The sequence below is a fragment of the Centropristis striata genome, chromosome 8, assembly GCF_030273125.1.
Source record: "Centropristis striata isolate RG_2023a ecotype Rhode Island chromosome 8, C.striata_1.0, whole genome shotgun sequence".
Taxonomy (NCBI): Eukaryota; Metazoa; Chordata; class Actinopteri; order Perciformes; family Serranidae; genus Centropristis; species Centropristis striata.
In genome coordinates, this window is record NC_081524.1 from 20,529,568 (window position 1) to 20,554,972 (window position 25,405).

The 25,405-nt window shown below is 38.4% G+C and overlaps 2 protein-coding genes across 2 annotated transcripts in view; one reads left to right on the forward strand and one right to left on the reverse strand.

Moving 5' to 3' along the window:
* Window positions 1-3,081: 3,081 nt before the first annotated feature.
* seraf (Schwann cell-specific EGF-like repeat autocrine factor) lies at window positions 3,082-9,462 on the forward strand. The gene is made up of 5 exons (XM_059338804.1): window positions 3,082-3,708; window positions 4,161-4,256; window positions 6,372-6,476; window positions 8,065-8,160; window positions 8,557-9,462. The coding sequence occupies exons 1-5, from the start codon at window positions 3,498-3,500 to the stop codon at window positions 8,667-8,669; spliced, it is 621 nt and encodes a 206-aa protein (XP_059194787.1). The 5' UTR covers window positions 3,082-3,497; the 3' UTR covers window positions 8,670-9,462.
* A 94-nt stretch (window positions 9,463-9,556) lies between these two features.
* Window positions 9,557-25,405, reverse strand: part of vwde (von Willebrand factor D and EGF domains) — a 33,715-nt gene continuing 17,866 nt past the window's right edge. The window contains exons 15-32 of the mRNA XM_059339881.1: window positions 24,989-25,153; window positions 23,983-24,087; window positions 22,216-22,330; window positions 20,489-20,739; window positions 18,937-19,156; window positions 18,363-18,500; window positions 17,821-18,033; window positions 16,172-16,612; window positions 15,292-15,387; window positions 14,975-15,070; window positions 14,768-14,863; window positions 14,225-14,320; window positions 14,027-14,122; window positions 12,915-13,010; window positions 12,717-12,812; window positions 12,000-12,095; window positions 11,798-11,895; window positions 9,557-10,268 (exon numbers count right to left, since the gene is read on the reverse strand). Of these exons, the coding sequence (XP_059195864.1) occupies window positions 10,254-10,268; window positions 11,798-11,895; window positions 12,000-12,095; window positions 12,717-12,812; window positions 12,915-13,010; window positions 14,027-14,122; window positions 14,225-14,320; window positions 14,768-14,863; window positions 14,975-15,070; window positions 15,292-15,387; window positions 16,172-16,612; window positions 17,821-18,033; window positions 18,363-18,500; window positions 18,937-19,156; window positions 20,489-20,739; window positions 22,216-22,330; window positions 23,983-24,087; window positions 24,989-25,153 (2,529 nt within the window). The 3' untranslated portion in view covers window positions 9,557-10,253. The remainder of the gene's footprint in view (window positions 10,269-11,797; window positions 11,896-11,999; window positions 12,096-12,716; window positions 12,813-12,914; window positions 13,011-14,026; window positions 14,123-14,224; window positions 14,321-14,767; window positions 14,864-14,974; window positions 15,071-15,291; window positions 15,388-16,171; window positions 16,613-17,820; window positions 18,034-18,362; window positions 18,501-18,936; window positions 19,157-20,488; window positions 20,740-22,215; window positions 22,331-23,982; window positions 24,088-24,988; window positions 25,154-25,405) is intronic.

A 25,405-nucleotide genomic window follows, 5' to 3' on the forward strand; every position in this document is an offset into this window, starting at 1 on the left:
ATTAATTAATGACTACATTTTTTGTTGGTACATTTGGCATATTGACATATTAATTCATTTATAAAGTGATTTAATTACTTTTGCCTGTCAAGCTGTCTGGAAAATGAGAATCCCTAACAGTTTTAAAGCTTTCGTCTGTTTTGCTTTTGTTATTTTTCTAATTCAGGCAATAGCTGTAGCTGCTTATCCACAGTGTCTTTCAATTAGAGGTCGACCGATATATCGGCCGCCCGATATATCGGGCCGATATTTGTGTTTTTTACTTGTATCGGCATCGGCATACACAACATACACATTGTTTGCTATCCAACTGTTATTATGTTTTATTTGTTTTGTTAATAAATGTTTCTTTTTTTGTTTAAATTGAGACTTGTGTAGCATTTGTTATCATTGTGTCATTTTTATCATGTAAATGGAGGGAGAAAAGGCAATATTGGGTTCAAGAATCGGCCCCAAAAAAAGCAGCACTTATCGGGGATAGGTTAAGACTGAAGTCAAAATAATCGGGATCGGCATCGGCCTTAAAAACCCGTATCGGTCGACCACTACTTTCAATGAATAAGCAGCAGGTGTGAGTCAATTTAATGCTATTGGGCTCTTAATCTGTGTTTTTAAAGTTACAGGACGGCCAGTCTGGTTGTCTCAAACTCTTAGCCAGCATACAGATGTTTTTATCAACTATTATGGTACGTTTTGACATGCAGAGATTTAGAGCATATAAGACTAAGATTTAAGACTAGTGGCTTGTTATGGGAAAATAGCAAAAGTCAATAGGTTTGACTGTACAGAGGCCCAGCAGAGAGGACAGCCACATCCGCTGCTGGTTGTGTTATTGCCATTACAGCAGACCTGCCCCTCACCCCATACTTCATATGATCCAAGCACAGCCTCACCAGGTAAAGGGAAATGGCTTTTCCACATGTGTTCGGCATGAATTCACATCTTAAAACAAGCTGTATTATTTCTGAAAATAATAAGCTAGTTGGCTCCACACTGAACTTTTTTTTCTGACTGTGGTTTTCCTACACAATCACTGGAAGTGAACAACATCAATGAAAACTTTAAAAAACTAAATATTTTATATCCAGCCATGTAGATGGTTTTGGTTTAAGTTCTAAGATTCATGCCATCTTTACAATGTAATAACAGAAAATGAAATTTAGTTTACGGAGCAAACAGCATTGAAGAATTGCATTGAAAACATGTCTTTACAAAAACAGTGGCCCTGTTTCTCTGGATAACCTTTTTTTTATTAGAATAAGCAGCTCCAAAGAAAGCAATGATTCATTAGTTAATTATATATATGTTTTTGTTGTTATATTTACTTGCCCAAAGTCTATTTTCACTTGCCACAATACAAATTGTTTTATGTATTAGCGGTTATCAAATAACAATGCAAACATGCATGAAAAATGCTGTTGGCTCTCGTTATGGCATTCCAGTGACGTATACGTGAATAAAACAGATAGAGTTTCACCCACATCCTCTGACACCACCCAGCTAATAAACTTTGTTTTTACCTGCTACCATTTGTAACTTAGTGCCTGATTGGTACTACACATGTGCAACTCTCAGCAGAAATGAGAAGTACGCAAGATGGCTCACTCCTTAGCCGCATCCATCATCAGCTCCGAAAATACAATTATTTGCTTAATTCTTTCTAGATTTACTAGGCTGATGTGACATTTTCCTTGCCCCATGTAAATTTTTCTGTTAAGACCTGATTAATATCTAAAAACCAGGACAGATAAAACCAAAACTATCTGTAAGGCTTGATATTACTAAAGGTAGGTGAAAAAACAGTGAGTTTTGTTTGCTTTAGAAATGTTATGTTTTCACACAGATAAAAGGCTTTATTGGTGTGGTTATTTCATTTAGACTACCTTTTTTTAAAAAAAAAGCCTCATCAGGAAAGAAGATATCGGCAATATTAACCAGCCCTCGATCTTTTTAGCTAGTATTCTTTTTTTTTCTTTATGTATCTATTTTTTTGATTGATAAGATTTAGAGCAATTTAAAAGCAAAGTCAAACTCCTTGTAGCTAGCTTGTGTTCACATACTTTGCCAATAACGCTGAATCTGATTTGTTTTGAAGCATGTAAGATTGACGAGGACCCTCTATTAGCTAACGTTAAGATTACAAAAACACATTTACCTTTCAACCCACATTAGACAACATTAATTTGGTTTTGCAGCATCATTTGGACTAATGCTGGGCTTACACCAAACGGTTTCCACAGTCCCAGACTAAAAACTGAAAGTCTTTAGTAAATCTAGGAGTTTTACTGGAGTCACGGTGCTTGTCATCTCCATGGTTAAGTTTAAGGTAGTAATCTGCTCTGTTTCATATCAGTCTTTTCCTCGTCTTGGGTTTGGATCATATCAAACATGTTTGATATTATCTCAAGTCTCAGTGACTTAACACAATCAACAACCAATAGATGAGCGGGGGAAAGCTCCCCGGTTCCAGACCGGCCAGTAAAGCCACTTCCACAGGAAAAAGGAACATCACAATAATGCTAATAAGCTCAGTCCTAAATAAAAATATAGTGATGTCATATATGTAGATTTTTGGGGGGCACTGTTTCTTAGTAAAGAGAACAGTAAGGAGACCCAGTTAAAATGTATAAATAAATGTATACATAAATAAGTAATAAATAATCGATGATTAATGTATGATTAACTAAATTAAAGTTGATAGAGCTGATAAATATAACTATTCAATTAAACACATTATAATTAAATAGGACATAAATGTATATCATAAATTAATTTCTAAATGTTCCTTTCCTTTATTCTTCCTTATATCTATTTTTACTGTAAAATAGTCAGCTTTTCTTGTCAGACAAACAGAAACCCTTTTTCAGCTTTGTGAGGGGGCATTTAGCAAAAAATGCTAAAAGGATCTAGTTGTAGTCTTGTAAATAGTTACCCTGCCAGATTCAGAGTCTTTGTAAAATCTCAGTGTGAGACTAGGCTGGGACTAAAAACACCTGTCTTTAGATGTGAGCGGGTGTGAGCTGTTTTCCAGGAGTCTTTTCCAAATCTTTTCAAAGTCTTCTGGTGTATAGGTAGCATAAGTTAGCAAACTTTGCTAGCGCTATTTAAAGAGGAATAGCCGTTAACTAACTAGCGTAGCATTAGCTGGTTGAAATGCTAAAGTAACCGTTAGTACTTTAAGCTTCGAGAAAACTGATTTAAAGTTCTTTATTTGGTGTACCGACTATAAGTGTAAATTTAATTGACTTCTAACTAATGTTTGTCTTCCTGTGGACACTTTGAAAAACTCACCACACAAACGAAAATGTCCAAACCAGGCCCCGCCTCACCGGGCCCCTCCCCGGCCCGCCTCCGGCCGCTCCCCCCGGCTCTGACCTGGCTGTGGGGTCCCTGAGAGCAGCAGCGGGGGCGACGTGGGGACGTCTCGGCACTTTCTCCTCCATCACCGTCTGTCTGCTCCTTCCTCCTCCTCCTAGTTGAGGGACTTATCTCCAAACATGGGTTTTGTGGGTCTCGGTTCAGCGGTGCTCCTGGCGTCCCTGGTCGCTCTCTGCTCCGCCGGTTCGGACGCGCCCCGGGGGGTCGCGGTCGGCTTCGTTTTTGACCCCAAAGCGAAGTGCGAACCGTCGTGCGAACATGGAGGAATCTGCATCCGCAATAACACATGCTTCTGCTCCAAAGGCTATGAAGGAGAAAGCTGCCAGTATGGTGATGTTACAAACCTTTTATCTCTTTATATTTTAGTGCTTTTAAAGTATCCTATCAGAAAAGTATACATTTACTTTGTTTAACCTATTAGTTGGCTACAGTAGTTCTTTTTTATAGCTATTCCTTTTTCTATATAACAATGCGTATAAAGATGCATGCAAATGCTTTTACATGAGGTAAGACAAATAACTACAAATTAAAAGAAAATAAGGCTTTATATGTGTTCCCAGGTTTATTACAGCAGGTTGAATGTAACTTACACCAGCACTCAGCAGGATAGCATCTTGATTTTAAGGCATAAAGTGCTTATTTACAAATTACTAGGAGAGAGCATAATCCTGCATTACTTAATTTTAGGTAATGTAAAGGTTAGTTGCAAAGAAACAGTCCCACATAAAGGTGATCAGAACTGTAGTAATGTTAAAACCTTGTGTGTTCTTGTGTGAATGCAGCCAACTGTTATCCCAAATGTAAAAATGGAGGAACGTGTCTTCGCCCTGGAAAGTGCAGATGTCCTCCAGGGTTTGGAGGAAGATACTGTCATAAAGGTAACAGGGTTTATGTGGAGTGAAGTTGCTGAAGGAGTTGTGTGATTTGGAACACTCAGTGCTATCTACTTGTTAAGTCAGTGTGGAAAGTCAGTAAATATTTCTCCTGTGGCTCAACCTTTATGTGCCTAAACCAAGAAGAATGATGATCAGTATTATGGTTGTAAGTCCTTGTATGGTTGTTAATGGTTGTAAGTCCTTTTATCAATTTGACCAACCTGTGGAGGACTCTTTGTCATTTATCTTTATATATGTTGAGATTTTTGACAAAACATGAAGTGAAATGTGTTCTCTTCCCATCAACATAGGGAATTATTTGAAACACTGTTTAGAACAGTGTTTCCCAACCTGGGGGTCAGGACCCCCACAAGAGGTCACAGGATTAATATGAGGAGTTGCAAGATAAATTACAGGACAACAACCAGGAAAAAATGCACATTAACTATGGATATTTTTTTCCAGACTTTCTTTAATTCTTGCTTTTTTCAAGAGAAAAAACATTAAACCTAGAAACCACTGGTATAAATATGCAACAAGTGACTAGGAGTTTCAAGTCAACGATGTCCTCTAAGAACTACGTTTCTTTATGAAACTACATTTTCAGTTAAGTTTCAAGGAAAACATATTTTCTCCCGGATTACAGTCACAGTTTAAAACAGTCTGATTTGAAACAAAACTACATTTTAAACATAGTTAACGTAAAGTGTGGGTAGGTTGAGGCACCAAAAACTACTTGTTATGTTTAGTAAAAGGTGAAAGCGTTTGCGTGGGTCAACTTCCCTCAGAACCACTTCCAGACTTTTCTCTGTCTTGGCTCCCAAATGGTGGAACGAGCTCCCCACCGACATCAGGACCTCAGACAGCCTGTACATCTTCCGCCGCAGGCTGAAGACCTATCTCTTCCAACAATACCTCGGTTAAGCCATGGTCACCTAACACATATATATATATTAAAAAAAAAAAAAAAAAAAATTGCTCTTCTTCTTTTCTATTCTTTTCTTCTTTAACATATAGCACTCCTGTAGCGATGACAGTTAGCTCTTAAAGTTATGTACTTACTTGATTCCTATGGTCTATGTCTAGTACCATCAGGTTGAATGCACTTATTGTAAGTCGCTTTGGACAAAAGCGTCTGCTAAATGACATGTAATGTAATGTTTGGGTTAAAATAAGTATGTGAGTAAGTAAGGGTGTAGGGTGATAATATTTACAAGAAGTATACTGTCCTACAAAGTAACTGCAGTAACTACACAAAGGGCAAAACTGAGAAAAACTGCTTTGAAGTTGTTTAATGTGTTTTAACTGGCCAGCCAAATGGGTTATAGGTAGGTTAGTGATATGACACTTATTTCTACATGTATTGATGTAATATTTATGCTCAAAAATCATGATGATTTTTTTTACATTTGACCCCAAAAATGTAGTTACTGTAAAAGATTCTAATAGTAATGCAAAACAGAGTGCAGTAACAACAATGATGTTGTCTTCTTTCAGCTTTTATATTTTGTTTTCAGTAAATAAAAAATTTCAAATTGGTTTTGTTAGAAGTGTATTTAAAAGCTCTATTCAAAGATTTGTGTATTTTGGATTTATTATTATAAAGTTATGTTATATTTTAGTCTTAATATAATTTTAACTAACTTTTTTACTTTATCACTATCTAGATAATAATTTCCCTTTCAAATAAACTTACAATTTCTATTATTTTTATGTTGAAATAAGTATATATATCCAAAGCAGACCTTGGTAACTGCAATTACTGCTTGGTTTTGAGTTGGATTTTTTGGTTTTTATATCATTATTTCTCTGAAATAAAGCAAAATTGAAATCTAAAACTTTGTCACAAGATAAAACAGACATCAAGGGGTTCATTTTTAGTTATAACTCAATTTCAGCCAGAAATGTAGTTACTGCAGTTAGACTTTGTAGGGGAGTATAACTGAGCAGTTAAATTAATACATCAAATGTGAGTTTTTTTTCGGCCCTTTGGGAATTTAGGAATCACAACCAAGTTATATATTTATAAAATCAGTGCTGCAAACCACTCCTGGAGGACAGGACGGGTAGAACTATCTCATCCCTGCTGATAGTTGTGTCTGTGTCTGTGTTCTGCAGTGACGTGTGATGCAGGATGCTGGAACGGAGGGGAATGCATTGCTGTCAACAGAGTGGCCAAGTGTATCTGCCCCTCGAGCTGGACCGGATCAAGATGCCAGGAGGGTCTGTTTATGACCGTGTCTAATTACCCTATTAACACCAAAAGGTCAAAGTCACCAAATGGAGCCGGTCTCTCAGCTGCAGCTATTCATCAGCAGCAGCTCACTTAAACATCTAAAATGATTTTCCGGTTCCAAGTTGCTGTCGGGATGGGAAGCATTCAGTCTCCGACCGCAGCAGTTCATCTGACTTAGTGGTTATGAATGACATTTAAATATACGCCTTGTGAATGATGATTGAGAAGTTCTTGGCAGTAAATTGTAGATCAAGTTGGGCTCAGCTGAAACTTCACTGAATCTGATTGGTTGAGATAAACTTTTGGAAAAGCAAAATTATATATATATATTTTTTCCCCTATTCAAGTTTTTCCTCATAATTTGGGGCTATATTGATAAAATATACTTTTTAGGCACTTGCAGGACAACAGTTTTTTATTTAAGTGCACCCAATAAGAGATACGGGTCCGTTTTCTGTGGTCTAGATTCACGCAAATTGAACCTTACTTATCCTCTAAATTAAAAGTGTCCATGCTAGTGATGTTAAGCTGTCTGGTTCCTTTAAACTCTATCTCCAACTACTGAGATTTAAAAAGTTTTGGGGAATATGCTTATTCACTTTTTTGATTTGAAGAATGATACCACTGACGCCACTTAATATGAAGCAACAGCCAGCAGCTGGTTAGCTTAGCTAAGCACAGAATAAACTTTATTGTCCCTAAGGGGAAATTTGTATTATTTGTATTATATTATAAATTTGTATTAGGCACAGTGCTACACCTCCACCAAGGCCAACGATGCGTTCACATGCACCTCGGATGGTCCCATTTCCAGATTGGGAAGTTGGATCTTATTTTTGTCGTATTTGTATTTTAATGCTCAGAGCATTTAAACAACAGGTTGATAACTGTTTCCAGTATTTGCATGATAACAAAGTGCAAAGGAAACAGATCAGGTGAACCATGTTGATATGATCGTGAACTCACCTTTTTAAGGTAAGTAAATGAACAAATTGACTGAATTAACTTAACTAATTTGGAGCCGCTCCATTTAAAGGGTTCTTCCACCAAGCTTAATGGAAATCAGGCCAGTAGTTTTTATGTGATCATGCTGACAAAAAAGCTGAGAAAAAGCTAGCCTGGCAAAGACATAGTATGGCACAGAAAGCCCTTGTCAAACCACAAGATGTCATTTTTATGCTTCTGTTTTACGGATTACACAGACGAGATATAACGTGTTAAATGAATGAGCTTCAGAGGTGTTGGCAGGTGGTTTTGTTGCCTTTGGGCAGAGCCAGGCTAGTGATTTCCCCGTTTTCACTCTTTATGTTAAGCTAAGCTAATTGGCTGCCAGCTGCAGCTTCATATTACAACTTCAATTCTAACTTTATTATCCCAGAGGTGGAAGTTATCACAACAACAAAAAAGCAAATAAGAGTATTTCCAAAAAATATAAACTATTTCTTTAACTTATCCACATTTAGTTATTTCATGCATTTTTTTGCATCAGGTTGATATCTGTTTTCAGTAGCTAAAGCTCAGGTTGGCTTTCTGGCATGCTGAGAATTTCTTTCTATGGTTTGTTTCCCGGTGCAGCGATCTGTCCCCAAGGCTGTAGGAACGGGGGAATCTGTGTAGCTCCAGGAATCTGCAGCTGTCCTGAGGGATGGCTGGGTGGGGCCTGCCACACTGGTGAGTTCAAACTGGTCCCAAAGACCAAACACTTCCACACGCATCAGTGCACTTTACAAGCATGATTTCTTTTGTCTTCCTCTCTCCACCTCATTTAGAGATTTGTTCTGTTCAGTTCTGATTGTGCTTTCCCAGGATCTCGCAAACTGTCTGCATGTCACAGAGAAGACAAATGTTACAGTCGGCCAAACAGCCGAGAATGATATAAATCGGATGTATGCGTGTGCTCAGGGAGCCTCAGATTAGTGCTTTTCCAGATGTGACAAAACCCAGACACGGAAACACTTTTCACCTCTGTTTCTGGCATTCTGGTGTTTGGGATTTACAAGCTCTTCACAGTCATTTACTTGTCTCTCAACACTTTTTTTGTTGTCGTTTCTTTTGTCTTGGCTATAGCTGTGTGCACTCAGTCCTGCCTGAATGGAGGGAAGTGTATTTCTCCTGACAAATGCCGCTGTCGCCCCCCTTTCTCTGGCCCGCGCTGCGAGGAGAGGAAGAAGTCCCACTAGAGTGACCCAGTCGGGGTCAAAGACCACTGAGGCCTAATAAGGGACTTAAAGGGACAGTTTGGATTTTTTTTAAGTGAGGTTGTATAAAATTCTTATCCACAGTCAGTGTATTACCTACATTAAATGGTGGTCAGCACGCCCCCAATTTGGTGAAGCAGGCTGTGGACGGGGGCAGCAGCAAAATATATTTTGGGTAAGTGTGCGGTATATTTTGAATATTTTGACCGCTTTACCTTGTCTTCAGACAGCCATTTTCTGATGTGGAACTGAAGCTGTTGTATTCAGCTGTGCTCTCTTCAAAGCCACCAGACTCCCCTTTACAAAAACAGTGTTTTATGTTGCAGAACACGGGAGTTGCTGGTGTACCGATGACTTGATTATTTAGCTTGTTTGTGGGTTTGTGTGATTTTTTTGGTGTTATTGATTATTATTGATTTTACCGAATCTGAACTAACCTTTTAAAACACCAAACAAACTAATCGAGGCAGCAGTAGACCAGAAATTCCCATATTCTGCATGGTAAAATTACAGTTTTTTTCAAAGGAGTCTGGTGGCTTTGAAGAGAGCATAGATAACAGCTTCAGTTCCCCATCAGAAAATGGTTAAAAATATTCTAAATATAGCGTACACTGAAATATATCAAGGTTAGCAGCTTCCCTTCTGGCTATGGATAAGTATCTAATACAACTAAATTTAAAAAAACATTTGTAGTTTTTACATTTTTTTACCGTATATATGTAATTCTTTTTTAAAGAAACCTTGAACCTGTTTAATGTTCTCATTTGACTGTATAAACATGCTATATATTGTACTGTAATTTTTGTCATTGAATAAAAAAACAGAGTGAACTGCATGAATTATCAAAGCTCATTAAACCAGAACAAAAGTTTAGACACAGTACATTTTCTTTATTTTGTCACATGTAACTTGTACCACGGTGTAAACTTTTCTATAAAACAAACCCTATATATAACTCCAAACAGGGTCATTACTTCACCCAACTGAACAATATATTAATGAAAGCATGAAAGAAATATAAACAAATTAGAATTTTATTAAATGGCAACTTATTTATACCAATGTCTTCAGTCTAAATCAGGTTACTGATGTTTACCATCTAAATTAAGCAAAATTAATAAAGCAAACTCGCATTTAATTTTCTCTTTAGTGAGAAACAAACAGTGCACATCAGTTTGGTAAAAGGTTATAAATTTGGCTAAATTGTGAAAAACCTAAAACTAAAAGCTCGATGGCAAAAAAACGACAGCTTATGAATGAAACGTCACTGAAGCAGATTATTTTATCGTTTACTTATTTTACATAATACTTTGCAGTAACACTCACACATCTGTATAAAGTCTCTGCTGATGCATCCAACAGATGTGTGTTACTGGGAGCCTTGAGGTAGTGATATACAGGGACCAACAGACAAGTGCAATACATCAAGTCCCCCGTTAGCCTTCACAGAGCCACACACACACACACACTCCTACACTCACACACAAACACACACAACTATTTATGATGCTCCCTTGCCTTGTGCATTTTGTACGTTCTTTCATCCCACTTCTCTTTTCTCTTCCATCATGCTTGTGACGCCTATAAAACATAAATCAAACATAAATTCATTACTTTACAACTTTACCTTTTAAACACATCTGATTTAGTGACTGCTTTCTAATCCTAAATAAACAAGCATAATTAATTAAATTCAAAATTCAGAGTGAATATTTTCCCAAAAAAATGAAAGTTTATCAGCTTGAACATTAATTAAGTTACTATGTTATGATGAGCAAATCTTGAATCCTATTATATTTACGCTACGTTCCAACATTTTTGGAATGGAGTTGGATTACAGCATCATGAGTGCATTTGTGGAGCATGGAAATCCTAGTTAGTTGCATCTTGTATAGGATTGTTACATTCGAGTCACAGTCAGAGCTGAGCATCTTTTTCTCTGAAAGATAAAAGCCTGGTGGTTTGGAAGAAGGTCATTACAAGTATTTTGAGGCCTCTTCTACCATCAGACTGCTGAAGAACCTTGGTATCCATGGACAGGCTCTTCGACAAACAATTAGATCAGTGTCTGAGGCGGCCGAAAGAAGCAGCCAGTGGATATGGTTCAAGCATAGACTGTATATAAATAATGGACGTAGTCACCGTGACGTCACCCATTGGTTTGTGGCCCGTTGGAAGCCTCGAGTTCAGCGTTATACTCGTCGCCATCTTGCGTCACCATCTTGTTTCCGATACGCGGAGCAGACCATAATTGGACTGTGGAGGAACGAGAGGGATCTGACGACACTGACTACACGCCTCTCTACACCTCAACCTGACTGAGAGAAGTCACTGCTATAGCATTAATTGGAGCATTAACTGGGATGTTAGTTTTGGCTAGCAAAAAAAACAAAAACAAAATGTATCTTTCTTACCTCAGAAAACTGAGCAGCGACTCCTTGGAGTGTCTGTTAGTCCAACCAAACACTGAACAAGACATTTTTACTGAACAAAACGTTCAAATAAACTGTCATTAAGTGAAAATACAGTGTGAAAGGGTCAAAGTTATGAGACCAAACCGCTAAACGTCCTCTTTTCTATCTATATAACGTTATATACAACTTTATTGACACGTTGCCGTGGATACGCATTGCTCTGCTTCTCTCTTGGTGACGGCTCGCCTTGTCAGTGACCTATAGCCACGCCCCAAATCATACGATTCTTTATCTTCTATTTTCTTCTTAATGGGGCCATTATTAGAACTATTGACATCAAATTGTCTTGAAGATGATTTTTTACTAGCGATTGAGACCATAATGTTGTCCTGAAAATTTTTTCTGAGGTAATAAATCAAGTGAGAAGTTTTCAAATTTTGCACTGAAATGAATGGGCAGATTTTTTTTGCAGCCAAACTTAGCACCCCCTACTGGAACTTTCGGTGAATTGCAGGCTTAATGCACTTCCTGGTTGGCCTCCATGCTCAGGCACGGAGATTGCCGCCTGGGTTCAAGCGGAAGGACCCATGCTGGGCTCATAGAGCAGCATATGTTTTTACTGAGCTGTGTGCTAAAGTTATCCCAAATGCTTCCAACAACACAAAGGAAAAAGTGGAGAGTGACTTCTCTGCTGACCTTTACTGTGCAGGTGAGGCCCTTGTAGCCTTTCCGACAGTGGCAGTAGTCAGGGAGGACACACCTCCCTCCATTCAGGCACCGCTGTGTACACACCGCTGAGGAGGGAACACTCGTGATTATATCATTCAAAAATATATATATTGATAAAATATTTGTCTGTTTGTCCAGACAGTAAAACTTTAATCATGCATGATCTCACGTGTTTGACACTGGAGACCTTCCCAGCCGGAGGAACAGTGGCAGGTGTTTGGTCCCAAACACTCGCCGCCATTTTTACACTTTTGCAGACAGACGGCTACAGAGAGAAAGCACAGAAGAAGGCATGAACACAGCAGCCTGCAACGGCTTGGAAAATAGTTTTTGTACAAATTTTTCACAATGCATCCTGACATGACCAAACCAAATCAATTATAGCGTAGTGTTGAAAAAAAGTATATCATCTCATATCGTTTAGAAAGCTTAGGATCTTCTGGGAAAAAAAACATAAAATATATCTTATAATCTGTTTACTTTTTATATAAAGGCATATTGAAAAGCATTTACAGAGTGGGCTTTTACTCCCACACTGGGCACAACCCACTTCAAGCTTTACCACTCAAAGTCGATTGGCAGAAAATTAATTAGCCATGGTTGAATAAAACAACCGTATGAATGCATCTCATTGAGTTACATGTCTGTATTTAAAAAAGGAAGAAAATGAAAATGTTTTTAGTAAATTTCTTCCAGCAACTGTACTCAATGTTTCAATTTGTGAGAGGAGAATGTGAAGCTTTTCCTCACTAACTGAGAAACTGTAACAAATGCAAATTAGATACATGATTCCAAAGTATATTAATTATATGCAGACACAACTGCATGCTCTCTATATTACATCTGATGTGTTTGTTCTGGGAGCATAAAAGATGGAGTCACTCACGTATGTTGCACCTCTTCCCTCTCCACCCTGATGCACAGGAGCACGTGTTGGGTCCCACACACTTTCCCTTGTTCATGCACATCGGCTCACAAACACCTGCAGCACATTTGTTTACACAACTGATTAACATATTAAGTTGTGGAAAGTAACACCTGAAATGAGACTGAGTTCAAATATGCACTCAGTGGTTTTACTCACTCTTTTGACACCTTTTTCCTGTGTAGCCTTCAGGGCAGGAGCATACATTGTTCCTCATGCACTGACCTCCATTCTTACAGGGAGGACTGCACACAGCTGAAAAACACAACATTAAAGTGTGAAGATATCAGGTTAAATTGTGTACATGGCTAATAGACTAATGGAATAAACACTGACACATTTAAACCTCCAAACTCTTGTAAATAATTGCCATTTATCTGATGTCATATATGTCTTACATCTGAAAGTCAGAAAAGTAAAAACGTTTCAGTAATGTAAAAAAAGAAAAAAAAAAGTGAAAAGTGTCACATCCCTCCACTCAGCTGTCCTCTGCTACACGGTAAACTACTGTATCAAATATGAAGAAAGCTCCAAGCAAGGTCTGTGTATCTGACCATCACCATATTATTAGTGAAAATAAACCCTCAGCAGTGCAGACAATTCTCACATCTTTTATAAGATTATTTAAAAGCTCTAAATCTGGCATTGTTATACCAAAAGCAACAGAAGTTTCTCTTAAGTCTCAATAAAAGTCTTAATTGTAACCCAGACTTGCTTTGTGACCCATATTTCATGAATGTTAAAGGAAACATGATTACAAGCTGTAGTATTATATATTTAAAAAATATATATATAAATATTTATATGTTTTTCTTTTAAAACATTTTCATAATGTAATGGATCTTAATTTGGTTATGTATTTTTTGGGCTAGGGTTAGGTTTGGGTTTTTGTTTCTTTAAAATCTTAAAAAAGAAAAAAAGGAATAAATAATAATACATACATGATGCTATTAAATGGAAATAAATTCACTAGAGATTTTATAAAAAAAATAAAAAAAGAAGATAAAACTTCAATGCAGTATCTGTTTTGATGCAGCAGCAGTGTACCTTCATTATATATGTATTTATATAAATATATCTCTGATATAATATATCTCTTCAACCCTGATTGTAACTGTATTTAGAGCCTCATCATGTAAGCAAACACCTTCATCTCCTAGTAGCTGAAATGGAAACAGGATTAAAATTTTCTGCAGCCTCCCTGTGAACAGGCTGAACAGCAGCAGTGCAGTAAAGCGTGTCAGTGTGATATATATCCATCACAGTTTTACCTATTTGACACTGAGAGCCGTAGAAGCCGCTGGGACAGGCACAGATGTTGGGCTTAATGCACGTTCCTCCGTTCAGACAGACGGGGTTACAGAGAGCTGCGGAGGACACGAGGAGACACGTGAACATCACACAGATTTAACGTTTGGATTTCAAGCTGCAGTGTGAATGCACGCTCGTTTCCAGGTGTTACGTTGTACCTGAGTTACATGTTGGTCCGTACCAGCCTGGTTTACATTTGCAGACATCAGGAGAAACGCACTCGCCTCCATTTTCACAGTGCCTGTTGCACACCACTGAAACACATGAATTATTATTATTCACACTTCTAAATGTGCTGACTACAGGAACTCAAAGTTTAATTAACAGAAAATCTTCTCATCTAACCAAAAAGTTGAACTATTTCTTCTTAAGGCGTTCTCATACCAGGGACAGAATGCAAAATGAAACAGAAATACAGAATATTCATTAAAATCTTTCAAATTTCAATCTTTCACACAAAGCCTCTCACATTGTGTGTATAGGCTCATAGAGATAAATGGGCTTTCATTTTTAAACTGGCATGCAATTTTTTAATGCAAATTATTCCTGTTTGGTCTGGAAACACCTTAAGTCAGCTTTTTATCCTCACGCTCTTCGTTTAATTTCCATTCTAATGGACACTGTCCTGCTACTTACAGACAGACTTCCACTTTTATACAAATTATAAACATCATAAAATGTTTCAGCCAGTAACATCTCACTGATTTCACATCTGGGTCCCACGTAGCCGTAGGGGCAGGTACACAGGTTTCTGGCCAGACAGGTGCTTCCGTGTTGACAAGGCGGCTCGCAGCTTGCTACACATCCACACAGGATTGTAAAACAACACCAGGATCCTCATTAGTATTCTGTGTGTGTTTGTGTGTGTGTCAGCATGTTGGACAGGTGTGAGTAAGAGCTCAGGTTACCTTCTTCACAGGTGGGCCCGCTGTAGCCCGCAGAACACTCACACACATTCGGTTTCACACACTTCCCCTGGTTCTTGCAGTCAGGTCGACACACGGCTGAGAGGGAAAAGAATGTCAACAAATTCACAGAGATAAATGAGGCAAATCCTTTAGAGGTGGTTTAACAGTAATGGGCCATGGCAGCATGCAGTGTACTCTGAGGTTTACTGTCTTGAAACTGTGAAGTGCAGAGGTGCATTCAAGAGTGATGCAATTTAATGAACTTGTTTCCAGCACAAAAATAAACAACGGCTTTATTAAAATGTCCTCCCTCTCACCGATGTGACAGTTGTAGCCAGTGTAGCCTTCCTTGCAGGTGCAGGTGTTGGGCTGAGTGCACTCCATGTTCCTCCCACACTGATACCTGCACACAGCTGAAAATAAACAAGGTTACTGGAAGAAATCCATTCAATACGGGAGGACACACCACTCCAATGCAGATAGTGGTTGAGACTTAAACAACAAGCTAAAATACACTCATGGAAAAAATTATTAGACCATTGTTTTCTTCAATTTCTTGTTAATTTAAATGCCTGGTACAACTAAATGTTTATTTGTTTGGACAAATATGATAATAACAACAAAACTAACTCATAAGTGTTTAATTTAAGAGCTGATATCTAGCCATTTCCCATGGTTTTCTTCATAATAACCAAAATAATTCTCAAGAAAACCATGGAAATGTCTAGATATCAGCTCTTAAATTAAACTCTTATGAGCTATTTTTGTTGTTATCGTCATATTTGTCCAAACAAATGTACCTTTAGTTGTACCAGGCATTAAAATTCAGTGAATTGGGAAGAAAAACTTGACTAAACCAGCCTCATCTACATATCATGTTTTGTAGACAAAACTCAAGGGATCTGCATATAATTTTTTAAGTGACTGCATTACAGACACATTTACACTTTGTCTCGCACTAACAGGTATCTTAAGAGCAATTTAATACAAAGAAGGAATGATATGAACAGTTGGATTTGGAGACTTTTTGCCAAACGGTAGGAATTCATTTCCCTTAAAAACATGAACATGCTCACAGAAAATAACACATTACGATTAGTAAATTACCTGTGGTTTGCCTGGTGTCAAATGTCAATCAATATCTCTATACGCTTCCTAAACAGGGAGCTGTTTTAAGACTACATTGACATTAACTACCTTTACATGTGACTCCGTCTCCGGTGTAGCCGTACGGGCAGCGTCCACACCTGAAGGAGCCGGTGACGGAGGGCTCACAGGGAACCCCGGGGAAGCAGGGAGAGTCGGCACAGGTCACGAGGTGAGGTGTTGACCCCCATTTGACCCCGGTGTGAAGGTCTTGGTTAGGCTCCACTGAGCTGGGCTGACCTCTGTGGATGGTGGGGGCCAACACTCTGGTGGCAGTTTGATTCTGCGGCGTTGCTGTCGTCTTTCTGTCAGTAGAAGAAACTCTGGAGATGGTGGCTTCTGGTCTCGTCCTCCTGTCAGGAGGTCGTCTGGGTGAGGAGGGAGACGACGAAGAGGAGGAAGAAGAGGAGGAGGTGGGAGTCGTTTCTTTGCTGGAATTTGATTTGATGACATGAATGTGACCATCGGCTCCGCTGGCGACTGTCCCCTGACCTGTAAAATACTGGAAGTTAGAGGATATGACTTAAAAAACTAACTTGGTTTGTCAACATTAAAACATGCAACTCTTATTCACGAAACGTAATAAAATCAAAACAAAACAACAGTAGTAAATGAAAGCTTTACTTTAGTTAACATTTATCTTACTTACACATAATGAAACTACTTCGAAAGGCAAAGAAAATACATTTAACTTTCATCACAGTACGAGTGTCAATCTATTTTTATTGTTAGTATGTTTTTGCTTATTGGTCCCATTGTCCCATTGTTTATGCTCATTAGAATTAAATGTCTTTAATCAAACTATATGTTTGTAGGAGTATGTGGAATTTGTAATTTCTCATGTTATAAGCAATTATGTTAATGACATATTCTTCAATAAAATGTCACTTTGATTGTAAAACTAGGTGTTTTTGTTTGAAATAACTATTATCATATAATCATGGTAAATATAATGATGAAAAAATATATATAGGTGTGTTTCCACTAAGTACTTTCTGAGTACTTTTTGGAAAGCAGCTGAGTGTCACTAATTAGTTCCCCTTGGCCTCTGTTCCCATACAGCTACTTTTGTAGCAGCTAACCAACAGAGTTCTAATGTGACAGACCGACGCGGCAAGCAGTGTACCTAACTTAGCAACTTTGTTGCTATATTTAGCGACTATTCAGAGCCCTCTAGGGACTCTTTTTCAAAAAAGCAACTAGCGACAAATCTAGCAACTTTTTTTGATGTTATTGGAGACTTTTGGATACTCGTTCCAACTCTTCTTAACAAGTAGCTGGCGCCATCCCAAAACACTCACAAGCGGCCCAGTCCTCCAGCAGCAGTCTCTCCCAGCTGCAGTCAGCAGAGCAGGAGCTGTTACCCCTCAGCGTCCAGTTTGCACCAGTCTGCAAATGAATCATGCATCTGCCTCAACCGTATCCAATCAACGTCGACTAGTTAGAAGCGGCTCAGTAGCGGCGCTACCTGAGCTGCTAACCGGTGAAGTTGGGCGGATCTTGGGTGGATCCCCTCTCCTAAGCCACACCCATAGTGGCTCACTAGAGGGAAAAGTAACTAATGGAAACGCGCCTTATGATGCAAAACAAATATTCAAATTGTGCATGTGATTGGGGATATACAGTAACAACTAGAAAGCCCACAATGTCCTCACCATTGTCCATTCACCAGTTTTGAATTGAACAAATTAGCTTCTTACCCGTTACTGAGCATGTTCGTCCATTTCCTTGGAGACCGGGAGGACAGGGTCCACAGACGAAGCCCGCTGAGACGTGGGTGCTCTCGAAACACTGAACCCCCGGGTGACAGGGACGTCTGGAGCACAGGGACGGGCCCGAGGGTTTGGGCCTCAACGATACCTGCGGTACTCTTGCTGGTGTGGTCCCTGCTTTGACCGGCGAGTCTTGGTTTCCTTGTAGACAAAAAGGATGAAAATTACTTTCAAATTTAAACTATATATATATATATATATATATATATATATATATATATATATATATATTTATATATATATATATATATATATATATATATATTTATATATATATATATATATATATATATTTAGGATGGAAGCATCAGTAGGGACTAATGGGCCTGGGGGCTGAGCGCAACAGACAGAGTAAGGAAGTGATTTATGGATGAACTAACCTATTGTTGATTTTGGTCTTTTTATTGGATTTGTTAATAATGACAAAAACAGAAAATATTGCAACCTTAAATCTGACCTAGAAGACTTACGTGTGCAGATTTTCCCGTCTCCACTGAATCCTTGTGGGCAGACTCCGCAGATGAAGGAGCCCAGCGTGTTGTTACAGCCAACTCCGGGGAAACACGGCTGAGACACGCACTCATCTAAATCTTCTCTACATGTGCGGCCTGAAAGCACAACAAACACCAGGATATATAATGTTGAAACATTACATTTCATTTTTCTCAAAACTGCAGATCTGCTGCAACTCTCAAATCAAGACCAAAGACATTTCTGTTTGCCACTGCCTTTTATTAAACCAAATAATTATTCCTTTCTTACACTGCACTGTCAAATTTATTCGCGTATTTTATACTTCTCTTATTCTATTCTAGGTTGTTTCTATTATTGACTGTTTTTGGTTGTATTTAAATGTCCTTCTATGGTGTGTTTCTTATTGATATCAGGTCAATAAGGATCATAGATTGCTTAATGAGCCCTTCAAAGTGCAGCGCTGCAGATAGGAAATCCACCACTAAATCAAAACACTGCCAAGCCTTTTGCTCTATATACTCTGTAGTCTGTCGGGGTTTGAAAGAAACATTCCTGCAGGTGGATCCCTACCCGTCATTCCAGGCGGGCAGATACAGGAGAAGGAGTTAGGGCCGTCAATACAGCGGCCCAGTCTGCAGGGGTTGGGTTTACAGTCGTCGATATCCACCTCACACCTTTCACCTTTAAATCCATCGCGACACACACACCGGTATTCCCCGCTGCCGGCGGGGAGGTTGATGTTGGTCACACAGGAAGCTCCATTCAGACATTCACAGGAGCGCACAGACACCTGAAGGAAAGGGGAAAACAGGTTTGTATGTTTTGGCAGATGATGTATTTAATTTGTCTGTCTTTAAATGTTCTTTAGACTTTCTTTCTTCCACTGTGACCTCTCACTGACACAGTTACACATGTAAGAAACAGAAAGAAAGTGAGTGGACAGCGACACATGCTGCCCAGTGACTGAATTCAAACTCTGGAAGAATATGATACTGAAGAAAAATATAAAAAATGATTAAAAAGATACTTTAAATTCCTGTCTTCCTGTCAGACAAAAAGTTCATGGTCTTGGAACAAAGTCATACATATTTCTTCTTTGATAAAACAGATTGTGGAAAATACACACACACAGATTAGTTTTGTGCACAGAGCTAAGCAAGGTACAAATAATAATAATAAAAAAAGAATAATAGCAAGCAAGATGTAAAAATCAAGTTATCTTACCTCCCATTTATCATTTACTATTTTCAGAACAGAGAAGATCAAATCTGCTAAAGAGTTACTACTAACAGTAAATGCACATTAATGCATGTCAATCAAACTACAATTTTAGAACTGCCAATTTAATTTGGCAAAGAAAAGAAGACGCAGACAGTCTCTGACATTAAATCTTTAATTTGTGTTTTCTAAGAAGTCACACCGCCATCTGTAATTACATCTGAAGCTGAATGTTCTGCAGCTGTGAGCAGCTCTCTTATCCTTGTGTGCATTGCATTGTGGGACAAAACTATCCACAAACCAAAAAAAAAAAACCTAATTAAATCAATGCACATTTAGAAAGCATTCTGACATGTTTGGATTTTCTTACTTTTGTCACGTTTTTATGTTTGCAAACACACATAAACAAATCCTGCTTGGACTGATTGTATAATAAGGAGGTGTGACACAGAGTGGCTATGAGCAGAGAATGGCTTATCATTAGCGCCCTCTAGTGGGAAGAAAGCAACAAAGAATTATCTTTTGAAGAGCCAAAGTCTGTGGTGGGCTCTTGACCACATGTTCCTCTTTTGGACGGACCAAGAATTGACTTTCCTGCCACTCACCTGTCCCTAAATATCCAATGTAATTAACACCTGCTGCTACAGTCAAGCTGCTCAGAAGATTCTGGTTAGTCTTGACTGTACCAAATGAACTGGTCTTCAGTTACAAAAACATTTATAGAATGATATATTAAAAATACTTCATTCATGATCCATTTATCTAAGCCACTTGAACTTATCCAGCCACTGCAAACTAACCATAACGGTATAGCCTACTACCACACATACATTGTAGATGGTGTAACAAGTAAGGACTGTTCATGTCACAAAATGCCATACAAAAGAAACAAATCCAGCATTACCTGTATGGAGGCTCTGGTCTCAGCGTTACAGTCGTCCATCACAGTAAATTGGAAAGTGTGTGTGTCTGTACTTTCAGTCTTCCACATCAGCAGGCCGGCAGGAGACAGAGAGGCTCCTTCAGGACCTGATTCCAGGGTGAAGAGCACCGCTGAGCCCTCGGGGTCCCGAGCTTGTAGCTGGTAGATGAAATTCTCCCCCTGGAAGGACCGGAGACGAAACGGCATCGACTGGAGCACCGGGGGCTCGTTCTCTGATGGAAAACACAAAGGAGGGAATAAGTTAGAGAGTGAGAGAAAACATCTAGAAGAGTCATGATGTTGTGAGTGACAGACAGCATTAAGAGGTGGATACTAGAGAAGTCTTTAAGTGCAAATACAGATACATCTCAAAAAAATAGATTGTCATGAAAAAGTTCAATATTTTTTGTAATTTCAGAAAGTTTAACTAATATATGATGTAGATTCATTACGCATAGAGTGAATATTTCAAGCCTATTTATCTTGTAATTTTGATGATTCTGGCTTAGAGATAATGAAAACACAAAACTCAGTGTCTCAGAAAATTAGAATATTGTGAAAAAGTTGAATATGTGAGTCCACAGTCCTCTGCTGGTGTTGGTCCACTGTGTTTTCTGAAGTCAACATAGCAGCCATCTAGCAGGACATTTTAGAGCTTTTCATGCTTCCACAAGCTCTTTGGAGATGCTGCTTTCATTTTCCAGCAGGACTTGGTACCTGCCCAAAGGTACCAAAAGCTGGTTCAGTGACCATGGTGTTATTGGGCTGGACTGGCCAGATAACTGGGCTGACCTCAACCCCATAGGAGTCTATGGGCTGTTGTCAAGAGGAAGGTGAGAGACATGAACGGTGTATAGAAATGAACATACTTTTCAGAAGCCTGACATTTGTGTTTAAAATATCCTTTTTTTGTTGATCTTATGTAATATTCTTATTTTCTGAGACACTGAGTTTTGTGTTTTCATTATCTCTAAGCCATAATCATCAAAATTACAAGAAATACAGGCTTGAAATATTTTACTCTATGTGTAATGTATCTATATAATATAAAAGTTTAACTTTCTGAAATAATTAACAAAAAATATTGAACTTTTTCACAATATTCTTATTTTTTGAGATGTACCTGTACATGCAATGTATCTGAGTGACAGTGACAGGCATGCACAACACGCTGGTTGCTGATACAAATTTAATATTGAGTGATCTTAAGTATTTATAACTGGCTGTTAATGTTATGGTTTTTTTACGTTAATCTTTCATCTGTGGATTTCCACACTTAAGTGCCCATCTTGGTTGAACCTGCTATGGTTATTATTCAGATCAGTGATTTATTAACTTCAGTAAAGTCAATGCTACTTATTGTGTGGGTTCTTCTGAACGGAGCAGAGCACCGTTTGACCTACTTTAAGTTGAAGAAGCAAAGTTGGTCAGAAAGTGTAACAATGAGGTGAGCTGTCCTCATATCAGCGCCGGGGGACTGAAGCAACTTCAATGGCTCCAATCTGCACAGAGCTGCTGACAAATTATCAAAACAGCCCTGAGCAACTACCGGCTACAAAACTCAGTGATAGCTATCCAACCTCAGCTCCACTGCAGACGTGACACATTAAAAACTTTTTCAATCTTATATCGTGCACAGTATCGCCTAGACTTCTGGAGTTGTGAGACAAACCAGATGAGAAACAAATGTTGTTCTAATGTGTACACACTCTGTGCAATGGACCATGAGTGCTTGGACGAGTCGGGGCGACATGTCAGGCAGGGGCTGCTGGGATTAGACTCCCCTTCACTGTAACAGAGCCCGTCAATGTTGCAGGTTTTCTCCTGGGAAGCAAAGACAATAAATAGCAATTACGTTCTGTGTTTATTTCTTCTTGAAACAAACTTTTAGAATTTAAAACACGCTGCTCAACTATGACCTTCGTCACAGAGCTGAAAGTTTATGTAAAGCATGACATGACAGCAGGAGAACAAGCACAGTTTTGTTGAAACACACAAATACAATAAACTTGTTCGAATCAAATTGTTTCCTTAAGGATACCTCACACATTTAGCAACACTAAATTGAAAGCAGATCAGTGGTTGTATTGCTATAATTTTCAACTGCGTGATAAGTGTTCACAGTAAACTTGGCTGGAATTAATAACAACTTTTGTTAAAAGAAATTATTTAAAAAAAACAATTTGTAATACAAAATAACCAAAATATATAAAAATCTACACGAACACTTACCATGTTATAAATAAACAGTTTAAGGGGAAAATGCAGTAATAGGTGTAAGATTTCAGAGGCAAATGCAGTCAAAGTAGAATGTTTTGATTTGTATTTTTTGCCTGTTCAGTTAATTTGTAAGATTGTTGGCAGAGACGTACACTCTCCAAAATGTAGAAAAACCTGCCAGTTATGTTGGTTTAGCCTCTTTCACTTTGACACAGAGCTGAAACGTTTTGCCAAATAAATGAAAATCTGAGCAAAAAATAAACAGGAAAAAAAATAAATGAAGTAACGTCGATGCAAAAAAAGAAGCTTCAGCTCATTCTAGTAAAATCATGTATATCTTAATGCCTTTAACCCTTAATAGGGCACTCATTGAAATACTTGCAAATTTCAAAGTTCCAAGACAATATTGGAGGATATTACACAAAACCAGAATGTGGACTGCGAATGTGTAAAAAAAAATACGGACCCGGGGGAGGGGGGTAATATTTTGAGAAAAAAGTGATTAAAGTGGCAAATCTACGAGAAAAAAATGTGCAGATTTATGAGATTTAAAGTGGTGAATCTGCAAGAAAAAAGTTCCTTTTCCCCCACTTTTTTCCCGTATATCTGTGACTTTTTTAGTGCAGATTTGCCACTTTGAATCTCTTAAATTTGTGACTTTTTTTCTTGTAGATTTTCCACTTTATTCTAGTAAATTTGCAACTTTTTTCTCAAAATATTACTTGCCCCCCTGATCTTTGCTGATTAGCTGGAAGAAATCCATGTGGTTCTACGGCTTCACAGAGAGACATGGTGACCCATTTTGATATCCACTGCAGTTACCGAATATAGTTAATCGCCCAATAAAGGGTTAAGGGTTAGATGAGTGGCTGATTCTTATCAACATCACAACTGCTGTATAATATAATATATAAAGCCTTTTATTTTCAGCTGATTAAATAAAGGTCAGTGTAGTGATTATGCAACAGCAGACATGTTTCATCCACAGTCTCTAATTTAAAAAAAAAAGTTATGCATTGGGCACAAGTCTGTTTTCTGGCGCTAGTTTTCTGAATTTTGTAGGCTGAGAGGGAAATATGTGACAGGTAAAGGACAAAGGAAAACAAGCTGAGAGAAAAATTTAGATTTGGAGATACTTCTACTTTTTGATCTGCGAAACACATTAATATCAATTCAATTCAATTGGCTTTATTGGCATGACGTAACAATGTATATATTGCCAAAGCAATATCACTATCAGGACTTATCTGCCTTACCCTCAGGGTGCAGAGGACTTCAGTGTTGAGGCTGCAGATCTGACAGGCTCCGTCATACAGAGTCAGTATCTTGGCGTTACTGTAGCTGTAGCCATCGTTGGATACCTGCCATCAGCAGAAGCTTGATTACTGTGGATCACTGGGAAAAGGCATTAAACAAACTGAACTGTAGTCGCAAAAATGATTACAATCTAAGTATAATGTCTTGAGGGAGACTATGGAAACACTATAAACTGCAGGTACTACAGTATGTGTACAGTAAAAGGAATTCCCACACTTTGTTTCATGCACTTTGCAGTTGAGTGAACCAATCAATGTTCACAATGTCACACTGCTGTGTTCACTTTCCTCCTGAACTACGTCAAAGTTGGAGAAAACCTCCAGCTGTTCCCTGTGGACCCTTTCCACAACTGCAGCCAGCAAATAAAAACAAACATTCCTTCATATCTGTCTGCTTTTCATTACTTCAAGGCTGACTTAATGTACAGTCATGGAAAAAATTATTAGACCACCATTTTTTTTCAGTTTATTGTTCATTTTAATGCCTGGTATAACAGCTGATTTTTAGCCATTGTCCATGGTTTTCTTGATAATGATTTGGTTATAATCAAGCCATGAAAAAAGTCTAGATATCAGCTCTTAAATTAAACTCTTATGAGCTATTTTTGTTGTTATCATTATATTTGTCCAAACAAATGTCCTATTAGTTGTACTAGGCATTAAAATGAATAATAAACTGAAGAAAACAAGGGTGGTCTAATATTTTTTCCATGACTGTATAATCCTATATTGGGAGATTTTAAGACTAACAAAATATTGCAAAGTAATAATATAAGATTCTCCCTAATCCCTAGTTTAAATGAGAACTTAAGGGCAATGGAAAAAATAAATAAAAGCCTAAGAAAGAAACCTAAAAGAAGAAGACGGGTATCAACTGGACAGGATTTATCTTTTTACAGCACTTTCAGCAGTGTGCATTTCAGAAATGGTCGGAGATGTGACTAACTTTGATCTGCCAGCGAGCCAGTGGTCTGTTTGTCACCGTCTCCGGGTCCAGGCCTGCAGGAGCCCGGCTGTCCTCCAGGGGGAGCTGGCACTCCAGAGCCGTCACATCTAAGAAAGTGGCCAGGACAAACTGGGGCTCGTCCAGAAGCCACTCCCCATCCTCAAACTTGATGAGACACAGAGGGAGGAAGCCATGAGTGGTGGGAAGCGCCAAAGAGAGAGAGAGAGGGAACATGGAAGGATAGAGAAAAGGGATAAATGAAGGTAAAAAAAAGAGATGAAAACTGCTGGGTTTAGGAGTAAAAATCATGCATCTACCTGTCTCGATCACAACCTGACAGCTTTACATCACTGTCAGCTGTAAAGATAAGAAAGGTTAACCCACTGTAAATAAATTTAGACTTATAGTTCAGGGTTG

Excerpts from the sequence above, each read along its gene's own strand:
- seraf (XM_059338804.1), top strand. The coding sequence starts at position 3,498 with ATGGGTTTTGTGGGTCTCGGTTCAGCGGTGCTCCTGGCGTCCCTGGTC. Across the intron at positions 4,257-6,371 it reads AGGAAGATACTGTCATAAAG|TGACGTGTGATGCAGGATGC; the intron begins GTAACAGGGTTT and ends TGTGTTCTGCAG. Across the intron at positions 6,477-8,064 it reads CGGATCAAGATGCCAGGAGG|CGATCTGTCCCCAAGGCTGT; the intron begins GTCTGTTTATGA and ends TTCCCGGTGCAG.